At 50.5% G+C, this 15,114-nt stretch overlaps 6 protein-coding genes across 6 annotated transcripts; 5 read left to right on the forward strand and 1 right to left on the reverse strand.

Moving 5' to 3' along the window:
• Positions 1–72: 72 nt before the first annotated feature.
• Positions 73–2,754, forward strand: PV06_06489 (uncharacterized protein). Its single transcript, XM_016407612.1, has 6 exons — positions 73–125; positions 190–947; positions 1,010–1,202; positions 1,262–1,411; positions 1,474–1,940; positions 1,991–2,754. Exons 1-6 carry the CDS (start codon positions 76–78, stop codon positions 2,419–2,421), a joined length of 2,049 nt encoding a protein of 682 aa, XP_016261092.1. The 5' UTR covers positions 73–75; the 3' UTR covers positions 2,422–2,754.
• PV06_06490 (uncharacterized protein) lies at positions 2,305–4,453 on the reverse strand. The gene is made up of 6 exons (XM_016407613.1): positions 4,167–4,453; positions 3,980–4,103; positions 3,546–3,922; positions 3,347–3,484; positions 2,921–3,275; positions 2,305–2,831 (listed from the first exon to the last, which is right to left on the reverse strand). The coding sequence occupies exons 1-6, from the start codon at positions 4,440–4,442 to the stop codon at positions 2,506–2,508; spliced, it is 1,596 nt and encodes a 531-aa protein (XP_016261093.1). The 5' UTR covers positions 4,443–4,453; the 3' UTR covers positions 2,305–2,505.
• Positions 4,454–4,925: 472 nt separating this feature from the next.
• On the forward strand, positions 4,926–6,851 carry PV06_06491 (uncharacterized protein). Its single transcript, XM_016407614.1, has 2 exons — positions 4,926–5,724; positions 5,839–6,851. Exons 1-2 carry the CDS (start codon positions 5,078–5,080, stop codon positions 6,779–6,781), a joined length of 1,590 nt encoding a protein of 529 aa, XP_016261094.1. The 5' UTR covers positions 4,926–5,077; the 3' UTR covers positions 6,782–6,851.
• A 1,905-nt stretch (positions 6,852–8,756) lies between these two features.
• On the forward strand, positions 8,757–9,961 carry PV06_06492 (uncharacterized protein; the record flags this gene model as incomplete). Its single annotated transcript, XM_016407615.1, has 2 exons — positions 8,757–9,171; positions 9,222–9,961. 2 exons carry the CDS (start codon positions 8,757–8,759, stop codon positions 9,959–9,961), a joined length of 1,155 nt encoding a protein of 384 aa, XP_016261095.1.
• A 444-nt stretch (positions 9,962–10,405) lies between these two features.
• On the forward strand, positions 10,406–11,287 carry PV06_06493 (uncharacterized protein; the record flags this gene model as incomplete). The annotated part of the gene is made up of 1 exon (XM_016407616.1): positions 10,406–11,287. One exon carries the CDS (start codon positions 10,406–10,408, stop codon positions 11,285–11,287), a length of 882 nt encoding a protein of 293 aa, XP_016261096.1.
• Positions 11,288–11,445: 158 nt separating this feature from the next.
• Positions 11,446–13,539, forward strand: PV06_06494 (uncharacterized protein; the record flags this gene model as incomplete). The annotated part of the gene is made up of 7 exons (XM_016407617.1): positions 11,446–11,786; positions 11,836–12,111; positions 12,165–12,312; positions 12,361–12,448; positions 12,498–12,633; positions 12,687–13,391; positions 13,456–13,539. The coding sequence occupies exons 1-7, from the start codon at positions 11,655–11,657 to the stop codon at positions 13,537–13,539; spliced, it is 1,569 nt and encodes a 522-aa protein (XP_016261097.1). The 5' UTR covers positions 11,446–11,654.
• Positions 13,540–15,114: the final 1,575 nt, after the last annotated feature.

Below are 15,114 nucleotides of genomic sequence, written 5' to 3' on the forward strand. Positions count from 1 at the left end.
CCTACAAGACTGACCAAGGACAAACAGTGCGATGGTGGGCGTCCAAGCTGCATGCGATGTACTGAAACGAAGGCTATGTGTGTATACGAAGAAACGATTGTTCGCAAGTCAAACTCCTCGTCCGGGTACGTGACCAAGACACCACGCTCCTATTCTCCCCAGGGATTCCAAGACCTAACTGGCGTTCAGGGAAAAATTTCAAGTCCTGGACCGGCTGAAAGCCATTGAGGAAAAGCTAGAACATGTCCAGTGGACTTACACACGCAACCCACCTCAGCTTCCTATCGAGCCTTCATCCATGCACAGGTGTCATTTACCGCATAATCCGTCTACCGGGCCCTCTATAAGTCCGCAAGAGGACATGCCTCCTTGCGACGTCTTCGAAGACTCCGTGGACGGTATTGGGACTATTCGCTCAAGCGACAGCCAGGATGATTCTGCACACTTCGGGGCATCGTCCAACATCGCTTTCCTGCTCCGCATCACCCAGGCTCTGGCCAATTCGGCTGGTTGCGGTAACTCAAGAGATCTGCTAAAACCTTATCATCGTTGTCCGTCTTCTGCTACGTCTTCGAACGTTCCTGGGCCTGAACCGGGCCTTTCCGGCGCCCTATCCTGGCCGAAATCTTGCCAAGCTACTATCCTTGATATTCCACCGGATGCCATGGACATAATACAGGAGTACTTTGCAACCGTGGCGCTGTTCATGCCCTTCTTGCATGAAGAATCATTCATTGCTGTTTTCGAGCGAGGGCGTACGCAATGTTTCAGGAACGTTCGAAAATCATGGCTGTCCTTGCTTTACATGATTTTGGCCCACGTCTACCTAACTCAGACAGCAATGTCCCCTAGCACAGAGTCAGCTGAACGTTCCGAAAACTTCTTCCAAAATGCCTTGGCTTTGGCGGTGCCGGAAGTCATCTTGGGCCCGACTAGCCTGGAACATGGTATGATACGCCCTACATCTGCCTAATCAGTCCCAGTGTTCTAATAACTTAACATCATGCAGTCCAACTCTTCTGTTCGATTTGTGCGTACCTGCAAGGCTCATCGCACTCTTCGCGTGTATGGACATTCCACGGCCTGGCTGTTAAGTCCGCCCTGCAGCTCGATCTGTGCTCCACTGAGTCTTGCTCTCATCTAACGCCTTTGGACCAAGAGATGCGGAGACGAACTTGGTATATGTGTCTCATAAACGATGCGTGGGTGACCTCCCATTCTCGCCTTATTCGTCTACCCTAAACTAATTTTTGGGGTCTAGGATATTTAGTGTCAAGTTTGGTCGACCACCCTTAGTGGCAGAGTCCTTGTGGAAGGCGAGCACCCCAAGCAAGATCACCGATTTACCTCCGTCCGTTGCCAGGAGCCCCTCGGTGATGGCTACGAGCCTGTCCTATTACCGGGCTATGTTGTAAATGACTCTTCACCGTTCCCCGGAAATATAGCACCACGAGCTGATCTCACGCTGAACAGATCACTGTCATTCATCATACGCGACATCACGAAGAGACTATACTATGATAATGTCGGATCCCCTCCACCCCTAAGCTGCGCTGAGACGTTGACGGAAACCTTTAATCTCTCATACAAACTTTCCGAGTGGCATGGGAATGTGCCTCGAGCTCTGCGTCCCGGCGAAGGACTTGAGAAGCAGTACACTAGACACCAGCCTCTCGAGACACGCAGACTCCAAGTGGCCCTGTCCTTTCGATACTCTGGTGCCTGTATCCTTCTTCATCGCCCAATATTACAGAAGCTTTGGGATTTCAATAGTGATTCAACCAGCCTGGAGCTGACTCTGCTCAAAGGGACAGGCTTTCTTTCTTTGAGAAGCTGTATGGATACTTGTAGAGACGCAATTCAAGTGGGAACAAGCATCGTCAAAGAGATCAATAGGCAAACGAATTTACTGGGAGCATGGTGGTTCACGACCTATTACAGTGAGTTTGTTCAATCCTTGCCTCTCCTAAGCCCGGGCTAATGAACCAAGCTTTCAATGCCTCCCTCATGATCTTGGGCGTCCTCCTGGCCTCAATGGAACCGTCCTTCAATGAATTGCTCTCGCTCAAAGCCACCACGTCTCTCCATTCTAGTCTGAATGACGCTGTTACACTATTGGCTCAACTTGACGGAGGCAGTCCAATGATCAAACAGTGTCGCGAATGTCTACAACGCTTGCTTAAAATATACTACTCAATCGCCCAAGCATCCATTACTGAAGACGGCAGTAACAAGAGAGAGCAAATTGAAGTCGACCAATTAACGTCGAGCTGTACCTCTAGCGGAGACATCGATCTGAGCTGGCTACCTCCGAAGGATTCCGGCTCTTTCACTCTAGGCCATGGGCCGGGTGTTACAGACACAGACCTCAATCTGTTTGAAGGCCTCTTCAGCTCCAACTTTGAGTTCCTGTACGGATAAGGCTAGTTGGGCTTTTTCTCGACGCCGCGACGAAAAATTGCCCGTCTGCCAGCATCAGTCCACATCGTTTCGTTTACACATCCTTCATTCTGCTACTGGAATTGCCTGTGGATGGCCATCAATATCGCTGCTATCCACCCAGTTTCCATGGAGTCCCGCCCGGAGACGAACAGGCAACTTTATCAGAGCAATCTGGGCCATTGTTCTTGTATCCATAATTACCATTTCACTGCACATTTCGTCATAGTTGTTCAGCAGTGCAATCAGGTAGCCGTCTCCCTCGAGAGCGTTGGGACTACGCGGCACGAAGACGCATTCTTGACAGAACTTCCGAGGACCCGCGAAATACTTTTTGTACTCTTTAGTATCGACATCGAAGGAAGCAAGGCCGTTGAACAACGGATACCCAGCTACAATCAAGCATCATTGATCAGCAGTCGACCATGTAACACCCAAGAGGGCTTGATGGAGGTGATCAGATCCGATGGATCTTACTTACCTCCCATACGAGGAAGGATAAACGGAAAATCCGTGCCGGCCGTCTTATCCATGACGCAAACAAAGATTCGCGAATGGCGAGCCATGGCTAAGCGATCGTCGATTCTGGGGAATTCGGTTTCTTCCTCCTTGATGAAATACTCGGGCATGCCGAGCTCCAGGTTGTCGCTCCTGTAGTCAATCTCAAACTTGCATAGGAGCGATTCGGTCTCCCCAGGCCTCGGGCCCTTCCCGTTCTTGTCTGGCCACCAGAAGAAGACATTGTCGGGTGCATATGTCATGTGAAGGTGAATCTTACCGTGCTCTTCGAACGCGTTGGCTGTGTGTCCGGCGAAACCAGGAGGTGCACGAAACCACTGACAGAGTTAGCGACTGTTTATTCGCCACGGGCCCCTCCAAGCTGAGCCGAGGGCTGAAGATGGTTTACCTTGACATCACTTCCCTTGGCTTGTCTCCGAGGCAGGACTCCAATGTACATGGGGATACTGTAGTCCCATTGCCAGTGCTCTCCACCATTCTTGAGGCGTTCCAGGTCGCATGTGAGGGAAATAATGGGAAAGAGGACCTATGAATATTCTGTTAGGACGACATTGGGAAGGCAAAGGGAAAGAAAACGCCAGTCTTACGTAGTTTTCCGTGACGGCGAAGTCATGGATCATGCCACAAATGGGAGAGACGAGCCACACTAGCTCTCCCAATTTCCCATCCTTGTCGAAGGTATAGTAACAGATGTCGTTCGTTGCGTCCCCCTGAGCCTCATAGCCAAAGCACACCATCTCACGACTGACTGGGTCAAACTTCGGATGGGCCGTGAAAGTTAGACAAGGCAATTGCCCGTCAAAGTCATACAGACCGAGGGTCTCGAGGGTATCGGGATCCATTGCATAGGGAGGTGAGTCTTCCTTGAGCGCTAGGAGTTTACCGTTCCAAAATACAATGTTGGTATTAGCCGTCGACCGGACTTTGAAGTCGACCAAATCTGTATATCTGTTTCTATACTTTCCTGTATGCGGGGTTAGCCCTCAGGTTATTTCCATCTCTTACGAGGGTAAAGGCCAACCTAGAAGAGCTCTCCTTGCCTTTGCTTCTCGTACAAACTTCTCGGTCCGAACATAGCGTTGCTTAAAATCAACGTGGCCGTTAGAGATGCGAAATGCGCTGATGTTACCGTCGCCGTTAAACCACTAACCTCGGTAAGTGATTGATCAGGCATCCCAGACAAATGCCAAGGTCCAAATAGAACGTACCACATCATTTCCAGTGAAGGAGGGAAATTGAGGCTCAGGCATCACCCGGTAGAATGTGCCATTGATTCCCTTTGGGATTTCCCCAAAAACTTCGAGATTGCCTATATCACCCTCGAATCTCGTTGGCCTATGAAAGCCTGCTACTTGGGGATCCTCCAGTGAGAAGTGTGCGGGTGCCGGTGGCCATTCGTCTTGGTGATTCGAACATCCAGTTGAACCTCCAGTTGAACCATTGAGTCCCTTGGGCTTTAAAGCTTCCTTGAAATGGCCTGCCATGGAGCTGTCCGTTGGCCTGATACTTGGCACCTGGCTCAGAAGCTGAGGAGAATGTCTTCGGACGAGGTACTTCGGAAAGTCTGCTTTCGACGCCACCGCTGCTATTTGGCTAGTCTACCATCTGGCTTCGGAAAGGCTCCGACTTGAGCGGACCAATGAAACAGGCTCGGGGGTACCGGCAGGGATGAAGAATAACAAATGTCGGCCGGGGGGGTGGATGATACGAGGTCAGGTTGCACCCGACTGGCCCAGCCCGCATGCGCTGACAATTTTGGCTCCCTATGATGCTGAGTAATGCTTTAGTATCAATCAAAAGCTTGATACCGTCTTGCGGTGGTAGTGGCAGTAGAGGCCATGGTACTACGGGCTGATGACGACGAGGTATCGGCATCGGCAACGACAACGGAGGAGGAAAAAGAACGAGTCCAGCGTTGACGGCTTCTTTGCTGAAAGCTCCTGTAACCCTTTTGCATCCCGCCTCTACTCATTATTGCCTGATCTACTTGCCGGACCCAGGTCAATTATTCCCCCCTCTTTTTGCCTTTTGCAACGGGATCGTGGGCGCGACAGGCCGCTAACATAAAGATACCTGCGCAAACTACACTTACCATCTAGATACTTGTACACAGCTACGAATGAGGAAACATCACATAATAGCACCAGATACAGAGAGAAAGCCCTCAACTACCCTCAGCCCTCAAAAAACGCCTGGAACCCCCTCCACCCGCAACGCCATGACTTCCAACGGTGACAGCGTCAATGGAATGTCCCTTTCAGCCTTCGACTCCTCCTCCACGATTCCTCTATGGCTCGACGGCAAAGAAGTGAAGCTCTCGTCGACCTTCGACGTGATTTCCCCGCTGGACCAAAAGACATTGTACAAAGCCTCGGCGGCGAATGAACAAGACGCTTTGAAGGCGATCGCCTCGGCAGAGAAGGCACTCAAGTCATGGTCCAAAACGAAACCGTCGTTTCGACGAGACGTCTTCCTTCGCGCTGCCGAAGGGTTCAAAAAGAGAAATGATGAACAGAAACATTACTCATACACCGAGACTGGGGCAGCCGAGTCCATGTTCGCATTTGAACACAACCTCGCGTACGAAGCTTGCCTGAGCGTCGCAGGACTCGTTCATACTGCAAGTATATCGACCATGCCCGTCGCTGGCGAAGAAGGCTTCAACGCCATGGTGCTCAAGGAACCATACGGTGTAGTCCTGGGGATTGCACCGTGGAACGCCCCCAACGTGCTGGGTTTGCGCGCCTTTTTGCAACCTCTTGCCATGTACGTCTGCTTTCTCCCCGAATACCTCCTCCCTCCAGGCTGCCCGTCTTGCCCAACCTGCCCATGTAGCTTTCCATTCCGCTGTGCTCGAACGCATGCTGACGAGAACAAAAGGGGGAACACCGTGATTCTCAAAGGCCCCGAGTTCGCCCCTGCAACATACTGGGCCCTCTCGTCCATCCTCCACGAGGCAGGCCTCCCAGCGGGATGCCTCAACACACTGTACCACCGACCAGCCGACGCGGCCAGCGTGACGTCGACACTTATCTCGCACCCATCCATCAAGAAGATCAACTTTACGGGCTCCACGGCCGTGGGATCCATCATTGCCTCGCAGGCTGGCAAGTTCCTCAAACCGTGCGTGATGGAACTGGGCGGCAAGGCGCCCGCCATTGTCTGCGAGGACGCCGACATACAGACAGCGGCGCTACAGTGCGCGCTCGGCGCCTTCCTGCATGCTGGCCAGATCTGCATGGCCACCGAGCGCATCCTGGTGCACGCCAAGGTAGCCAACGCCTTCCGCTCGGCGCTCCACCAGACCATGGACCAGGTCTTCGCGTCCGACGCACAGGGCGGCTTGGGGGTGCCGCAGCTCGTGACGGCGCTGCCCGTGACCAAGAACAAGGCCCTGTTGGCTGACGCCGTGTCCAAGGGCGCCACTGCCATCTACGGCGACCCGCACCACTCCGAGGCCAGCACGACCAAGATGAGGCCCGTCGTCATCGAGAACGTCAAGCCGGACATGGACATTTACCACACGGAGTCCTTCGGCCCTACCGTGTCGCTATACGTCGTGCAGTCGGACGACGAGGCCGTCGGCATCGCCAACGACACCGATTACGGCCTCTCGAGCTCCGTCTACACCGAGGACCTGCGTAGGGGACTCAAGATCGCCCGCCAGATCGAGAGCGGCGCGGTCCACATCAACACCATGACCGTCCACGACGAGGCCGCCCTGCCGCACGGCGGCGTCAAGAAGTCGGGCTTTGGTCGCTTCAACGGCATTCCTGGTCTGGAGGAGTGGGTGAGGACCAAGGTCATTACGTGGAAGGATTGAGTGGTCTTGACCAATGAAAGACAAAAAGTACCACGAGAATGGCAGGCAAGGAGCATTACTCAGTGTAAATAGGATTCACAGATCCAGTACCTAAGTAGTACCTAAGAAGGATCAGTAGAAAACCAAACACAGCCAGCCAAAAGCACAAATCAAATTCAAAATTGACACGTTTCGTTATATCTCCCTAGCTAGGTAGACGTTGCTTCCCTAATGTATACTGTACAATTACGGAGGCCTTTCCGCGAACCTTGCAAACTAGTGTCTAAGCTGGTACGGATTATACTGTTTTCATTACGACCACCACACAAGCGCAAAGCACTGTTTATAGAGTGCTGTACTGTTACCAGTCATAGGTCCAAACGTATTCAAACCCACGTCAAGCCAGCTAGCCAGCCAACCTTTTTTCATCCCAGAACTACCTTACATCATTAACTTCCACGTCGTTTAAAGATATCAGTCCCGGTATTCAAGACATAATTATCCTCAATAAAAATAATCCTGCAGAGTTGAAGAATTACATTATCACAGCGAAGTTTTGAGCCAAAAGACCGCAGCGAGTGTTTTGAGAAAAGCATGATCTTGTAAAGAGATAATGAGGAACCCACTCACAATCATATACTCAAAATCTTGATCCCATAGATATAATACCATGTCTGATTCAAATTCATAAGCCCAGAGAATTCTCTCCGCTATCTTTTGTGCCAATCTATCATTGTCTGGTGTTGATAATGTCTCTTCTGATCACTTATTCCATCTGGCAAATCTCTGTACTCCAAGCTCAGCGGGTCCTTGGGGCAAAAATCTTCCTCAATTATCATTTGCTCAAATTCAACGAGATGAAGCCTCAAGAACTTGTAAAACGGACAGCAGTCTGTCTTTACCTGGATAGTGGTGATGGTTTCGAACAGTGCGTGTCTCTTCAACCAAATGAACAAGTGGCCACTTGTGCAACTGGGAGAATTTCAAGGTGCTATTCTGAAGACTCCCATTATCTCTACGAAGCAATCAAAACTAGTCCGCCATCTACCATTCAACTCTAACTGAGACACTAAGTCCGAATCTTGTAGCCAGCCAGCACGCCATTCGAGAACTACTCGACTTTGCCAAATCGTTTATCCTTCTAATTGTTGAGATCGAATTCTGTCCTTCTCATATCTGCGGTTGATGCTGGAGAAACAGCTATGTTCAGATTCGACTGTCTTTGGCGAAGAATACTCCAAGAAAGATTCAGTCAGTCATGTCTTCAATTTTCTGCACAGAGGCCTATCCGAGGTGTTAAATTATATTCCACAACCAAGATGGAAATCGCAACGCCGTCCAAAGACGAGCACTTAAAAGGCTTTTCAAGGGGAGTGACACTTAGAAGCAGTAGAACAATTGTTAACGATGGTAGAGTCTTAGAACATGAAATTCGACATACCGACATACGATGACTGGCCCACTGATGGAAGAACGGGCATGTGTAGAAATTTAGAGCGTCGACCTTGAGAAGTGGTCTTTACTGTCTATCCTGAAGTTCACTAACGTAGAAATCCCTGCGTCGTCACTGCGGCTTCTACCTCTCATGCGTAGAAAACGGATTCGTACACGACGCAAGTGACATTTATTGCTTAAATTTAAAAGGTCACTTGGTCTGGATCCCCACAGTTACGTTGTGCTCCAGCTCGCGGCTTGAATACCGACAAGCCGCGAATAGTCTGAGGTGATCTGAGGCTAAACCCGCCGAATGCAAGGATGATTTACAACCTTGCAGACCTCAATCCATCATATAGGGCCTCTCATGAAACATGGCATTGATTCTCGGACACGTCTGATCCGGATGCGGCACTTGTCTTGATTCGACACACCTGTCGTGCAATGACCACCGCCATCTATATATGACGTCTACGGCAGCCCTACATCATGCGATAATGTCTCCCCAAATCGACCTCTGTCAGTTGATTCTACATCTCTTAATTCTCCCTAAGTACCTGTGATGGCCAACAACTTCCCCGATGAAAGGGTTGTGTACCTCGCGCTGAAAGAAATCTTCAAAGGAGCCGACGCGCAGGTTCGCAAGGCCAAAAAGGTGCGCGAGATCGTCCAGAAGGCGCGAAACAGCATCGATGTGAGAGATCTGATCCAACAACACAATATTGAAAATGTCTGCAGTGTAATAAAAACACTTCTCGAAAAGCAGATCTTTGAATCTACTCTGAAGGCGAAGATTCGCTTCCCTGAAGTTTTCGAGATTTCTCCCGCCCAGAGCGCTGAACGGTCTGCTTCGGAGGCAGAGGCCGCAAGATTAGAGGCCGACGCCATCAAATCTGCTTCCGTATACCAGAATGGCAACACGGCCACTGGAGACAGCCACCATGTGCACTTGTTCGGCGACAAAGCATCGCGGACTGGTTGGTCGCTCTCATGCAATTCTTCTAGCTTTGAAAGTAATATTCAGCAGATCTCCACGAGGCGCGAACGGCTCTTCGCAAGCGGCCATTTCCACAGACCAGCGTCCAAGTCCCCCCCCTCTATCCAGTATATCTGCCATATCAAACACAGCATCGGTTGCTATCAAAGGTGCAGGGTATTCTCGAAAATGCCTGCTACGACTTTGGGTCACGAGAAATGAAGGACATCATTGAAAAAGAAGGTTGGGATTGCCCGGAATGTGTCGAATTGAACGTGTGGGCCCGCACGCTTCTCGTCAAGAAGGATCTTTTTCCTCCTGTGGATCTAGAAAACTTGGGACAACAATTCTCCGAGCTCACCAACTCTATCAGTCAACTCCGTCATACAGTGGTTCATCGGCTTCGGATTAATGCTAACGGACTGGAGCGGTTTCTGGCCGATGCCGAAGCTCTCACGAAATTACTTCACGATGACAACAGCACAAGATCATTAGCACGACTCCGGAGGGATACGCAAACTAGCATCGATGAACTGAAACGGAACAAGGATCTCCTTGAATCGAGACTCAATTTGAAATTGAAACAAATTTCGGATCAGAGGCTCGAACTGGATCGGCATGAGCAATCGGTTGTGGACGAGATGTTGAAGGCAGACAAAGAGTATTATCTTCTGGCCGGTGGTACCTTGGACGAAGCTATACAATCCTGTGATACGGCAATACGAATTTCTGCGCCGGCAGAGATTGCATCGAGGTCTGAAAGCGATTGCGAGGATGATCTCTCCACTTGATGGCTCTCATGATTCTGTGGGATCAGGGACTGCGGTTCGATCCAACTTGCACTTCATGCACCTCGAGAAACCTGTGAACGGCGTCAACACCTCGCTCATCCGCAGTGTGACATCACCAAGAATTACAGCACACAGCAAGAGAACGTACATCCGGATCGGCAGTTCCAAGACAGCAAGGGGAGTTGAATTGCTATCAGGTAGGTCTGGCTTCTCACGTTAGCTTGCCCAGTAGTACAGAAAGTGTGGCGGTAGTCCGTCCTAAGCAATTTTACTTTCTGCACGGTTGCACGGAGATCTTTGATTTTCATCTATATTGGATACTCTCTCGGCAAGGCCCACAAAATCTACTCCGACTGCTGCCTAGGCTGCTCAATATCATTAGCATTGTTCACAGACCATCTTTGTGAGGCATGATTCCAGTGATCGACTGCACCATCAAGGAAGATGGCCTCTACGTTCCTCAACATGAATCGTGTTGTGCAACAGTTTGATTACACTGACGTTGGAGAGCTTGAAGCAGCGTTGAGCTTGCTCATCGTCGTCCCAGATACCTCGATCGCCACCACTAAGGAACATCTCAGACTCATCAAAGCTTACGCGGGCAATTACTCTCTTCCTTCTTGGACTCTGAGTAATGCAGAGATTCTGGCAACAGGGTTTCGAGACATGATTGTCATCCTCACAGAACCAACCGATAAAGCAGATACCCTGCCATTTGAGCCCATGATGGAGGGGTCGAGAACTATTCGCAGCCTGGACCGTGCTCTGCAGTGGGCTAGTAAAGGCCAAAGAAGCGTCCAAAACACAATTATACTTGATGGAAGATTGCTTCGCAGCCGAGCTTTCCAGCAAAGAGAATCTCGATCACTGCGACGTCATCGCGACAGCCAAGGCTTTGGTGTGATCGACGACATCTGCAAGTTAGTCGAACCCAGCGTGGTACTTGTTTGCAATTGTTGTCGATTTGAGACTCTCAATTCGCGGACGACCGACTTGCTTGTTTCTAGGATCCCGGAGGCTGGGAATATCGAGATGTTGACCTGGCCATCCGGAGCGCAAGGGAGCATCGTGAAGAGTTTCCATCCAGAGTTTATCTACAAATGCGAACAACCCGACCAACGCGCCTTGCGCGAATCCCTCTGGAAGTTGACCATTGCAACAGCGACGAATATCATCCTGAAGAGCAACTTGCGAGGATCTGGTATTTCGAAACTCCGTTCCACGGTCTTGAGAGGCATGGACACGTTTGCGGAAAGCCGTCGGAATGGTCAAAATACCCAAGGCACGTCCAAGGCAGGGACTCTAAGGGGTAGGATAGGAAGGTGAGGCGCAAAACTTGGGCGAAAACGACCCTTTTCAGCGGCAGTGTGGACATAATCACGTCAATGCTTCCTATAAAAAGAATTAATATTTGTAGATATTGATACCACTCCGGTATACCTTAGTTTCCCAAGGCTGGACAGGTCCAGTGCACGGGCTGTGTCGTTTGACCTACGTGCTGAAAGCGTCAATTATCATGTCGATGCTCACAAGCAAACACGGGCACCCGCTCGCTATGCCCGAGCCACACAATTCAAATGAGCCAAAGGAGAAGGACGAGATGGAAGAAGATTGAAGCCTATAAAGGTGGTCGTCGACGCGAAATTGAGTGCAGCACTTCAAGAGCTTGTCCACAATAATCGATCCGCCAATCATGGTCAAGAAGCCGACTTCTCTCAATCTGGAGGCTTTCCACACCCTCGACAAAGATAAACGTCAAGCTTATCTGGCTGTTGTGGATCAGCTTCGAGAGCTAGGCGTTGGAGAAGACTTGTCGCTTCCTCAGGTACTTGTAAAAGACATCTTTACTGGTATGTGATAATAATTCAAGCCAGCTTGTGGTCGTTGGAGATCAATCCAGTGGCAAATCCTCTCTTCTCGAAGGACTCACGGGGTTGTCTTTTCCCGTCGCAAGTGACTTGTGTACCCGGCATGCGACACAGATTGTTCTACGACGAGTGCCTGCTCATGAAGCCGCAATACGCATCTCCATCATCCCGGGACCTAGCAGCATCGATAATGCTGATGAAAAAGAACGCTTGGGCAAATTCGCCCGTTGTATCAAGACCACCGCCTTTGGCGCCGATGAATTTGCTAGTATTCTCGATGAGGTGAGAAGAGCAAGCAGACTATGCTGTGAGTGAGTGGAATCTAACTCTATCAGGCTTCGGAGATTATGGGACTTCCACGTGCCGGAGCAACAGGTCTTGACAATATCGAGAAGAGGTTCTCCGACAACGTTCTGAAGGTCGAGCTGTCCGGTCCGGAGCACAATCACCTGAGTGTTGTTGACGTCCCTGGGCTTTTTCACAGTATGTTGACTGAAAAGATGCATCGTACAGTCGCTTATCGAGAAATAGATCCAGCCATTTATCAGACCAATGAGGACCTCGAAATCATCCGCAAGCTGATCATGGACTATATCTCGGACGCCCGTACCATTATCTTGTAAGGGCTGAACTCGAACAGCATGATAAAAGCACTAATTTCTTCAAAGGGCGGTCATAGATGCGAGGAACAACTTGGCCAACCAAGAGGTGTTCAAGATGGCACGTGGAATTGATCCACGGGGTGATAGGACTGTGGGAATCATTACAAAGTGCGACGTCGTCCAAAGTGGCGATGAAGCTGGGGTCGGTGATTCTTTGGACTTTCATCGAGCCTTGACCCAAACTGACCCCTCCAGGTGATTCGCATCGCGCAAAATTTGGTGGAGAAATTGCAACATGGATGGTTTGCCGTTCGCAATCGTTCACCTTCCGAGATCAAAGCCGGAGTTTCGTTGAAAGATCGTCATGCAACAGAGCGGGAGTTCTTCATGACCAGCCCATGGAGCGAACTTCGCAAGGATCGAACCGGAATACCTGCACTCAGTGCATTTCTGGCCCAGCTTCTCTATGAACACATTCGTCGCGAGTTCCCTTCCGTGGTCGATGAGATCGAGAAACATTGCAAACAGCTCCTGGCCGATATCGAAGACTTGGGACCACCCCGTCAGTCGTCCATCGAACAGCGACAATACTTGACGCAAGTAGCTAGTCGGTATCAGAAAAAATTGGCTGATTATCTCAGAGGAGTCTACGATGCTGACTTATCCTCTGACCACCCGCTCAAGCTACGCATGCACATCAAGGATCTCAATGATGCTTTTGCTAAAACGACGTCGAAACAAGGCCATACCCGGGCATTTCGAAATACGGATGATGAAGAAGATTCGGAATACCACTTCAAAGGCTCCGAAAAGAGTAGCATCTATGACTGTATTCGAACTTCATATCTTGAAGCCCGCGGTAGTGAGTTACCTGGATGCGTCAATCCGGCCGTCCTCGAGAATTTGTTTCGGCAACAGACATTCAAACGGCAGGAAATTGCAGAACAGCACCTGGAAAAAGTGCAGTCAACCATTCAGGATTTCCTCATCGCTATTATCGAAATCTTAATTCTTGATACCACAGTTCAAGATCGCCTTAGAGGTCGTCTGGTTCCGCTATTGGACGACTCGGCCAGTCAAGCTTATCACACCCTCGGACTTTTTCTGAAAGACGAGAGAGAGGGTATACTACAAACTGTGAATCATTACTTTGCTGACTCTCTCGCTGCGGCACGCGAAGACCGTGTGGTTTCACGGTTGCGGAAGCTGGGCATCGAGCCATTGGGGGACAGGGCGGTCCCAGCAGCGTTCGGCCAGAGGATCGGGTGAGCCAAGAATTGATAGCACCCGAGGGGAAATCGTTGGATTCGTGGTGGGAATCTTGGTGCGAAGGCCGACGTAGATAGATGACATGCCCCCGGATGGAATTGACAGTGAGTCACGCTGTGAAGTTGGTCTCGAAGTCCCATCTTGGTCAGAAATATTCCACTCTCGGGTCATTGTAGAACTTGCGGATTCGTCCTGATCAGGCTGATCGCTCAGAATCGCAGTGGCAGCTTTTCGGGCTCGGTTTCGGAAGCGCACCGGGTTCAGACAATGATCATCGACAGAAGGAGGCTGACAAGGCTTGGGAAGGTCCCGAACGCGGCGAGTTTTTCCTCTCGGCCTTCCTCTCGGCCTCCCTCTTGGCCTCTGAGTAGGTTGTGTTTTTGCCCGCTTCTTGGACGGATACTTCTTCGGCAACGGCAGCTCTACTCGTCCCCGTGTACGCCGGGTCAAGATATGTCCTTTGACCATCGAGGGTGAATTGTGTCCTTTTTCTTCCGAGGTCCACCAATCGATCGGTAGGGGCGGAATCTCGACGGTAATGTTGACCTGCCGCTTGCGGCATGATGTCTCTGAGAGCTCAAGAGACTTCGCTTTCTTTCTGGCAAAAGCCGAAGAGGAGTCCAAGACCTGTCTTTTCTTTCCTCCTGCTTGAGCAGATTGGAGAGGGACTACCACAGCGTCAAGTGTTTGCCTCTCCCTGTTATCACTTTCTGCTCGAGGTGGCATGATGCGGCCTGATCCGCGCAAGGAAGTATCGTCTTGACGACTCAATCCCGGTTCTGAACGATTTTGGGGTGCTCTTGTTTCTTCAGACGCGAGCTCCGAATGTCGCGTCGTCTGTGGAGAAGGTTTATCACCTCTGACGAGCATTTTGTTGTAGTCTGCCATCGATGCTCTCATGAAACCTTTCTCGTCGGAGTCGCGTGCTTCAAGTCGCTTCCCTTGTGTCACCTCTAAAGGCGGGCCTCCGCTGCGTGGAATTTTCAACTCGAAGGTCGATCTTCGAGTGACCTGATTATTAATAAGTTGCTTCATTGAGGCCGAGGTTCGGTGTATAAAGCCATCATCTCCCTTCGCACGGGTTGTACTTTTCCTTTTGGAAGCATACCGATATACTCGCTTCTTCTGTCCTTCTCCTTGAGTCGATTGGTCTCGTTTCACCTGCTCTCTTTCTGTGACAGTGAAAGAGATCTGGTGGATGTCTGAGAGGTGTTCAAAGAGCTCCTCCCAAGATGTCTGTGCCGCAAGATTGGTGCAGCGTGGATGGGAACAAGCCCACCGCCCACGCTCGCGGAGGCTCATGTGATGACGAACATGCATTTTCCACTCGCTCACGTTCGTGTACTGCCGGAACCTAACTTCGGGGTCGGCAGTCTTGTCACCGAGGCATTCTGGGCAGAATCCCGGCCGCAGG

This window comes from Exophiala oligosperma, assembly GCF_000835515.1.
Source record: "Exophiala oligosperma strain CBS 72588 unplaced genomic scaffold supercont1.6, whole genome shotgun sequence".
In the NCBI taxonomy this organism is placed as follows: domain Eukaryota; kingdom Fungi; phylum Ascomycota; class Eurotiomycetes; order Chaetothyriales; family Herpotrichiellaceae; genus Exophiala; species Exophiala oligosperma.

Bases quoted from the DNA above. Each gene is read 5' to 3' on its own strand.
- PV06_06489 (XM_016407612.1), top strand. From the start codon at position 76: ATGTGTGTATACGAAGAAACGATTGTTCGCAAGTCAAACTCCTCGTCC. The intron at 948-1,009 runs GTATGATACGCC...AACATCATGCAG, and splicing joins CCCGACTAGCCTGGAACATG to TCCAACTCTTCTGTTCGATT. The intron at 1,203-1,261 runs GTGGGTGACCTC...TTTGGGGTCTAG, and splicing joins ATGTGTCTCATAAACGATGC to GATATTTAGTGTCAAGTTTG.
- PV06_06490 (XM_016407613.1), bottom strand. From the start codon at position 4,442: ATGGCAGGCCATTTCAAGGAAGCTTTAAAGCCCAAGGGACTCAATGGT. The intron at 3,923-3,979 runs GTTGGCCTTTAC...CCCCGCATACAG, and splicing joins GGCAAGGAGAGCTCTTCTAG to GAAAGTATAGAAACAGATAT. The intron at 2,832-2,920 runs GTAAGTAAGATC...GCTTGATTGTAG, and splicing joins TATCCTTCCTCGTATGGGAG to CTGGGTATCCGTTGTTCAAC.
- PV06_06491 (XM_016407614.1), top strand. From the start codon at position 5,078: ATGAGGAAACATCACATAATAGCACCAGATACAGAGAGAAAGCCCTCA. The intron at 5,725-5,838 runs GTACGTCTGCTT...CGAGAACAAAAG, and splicing joins TTTTTGCAACCTCTTGCCAT to GGGGAACACCGTGATTCTCA.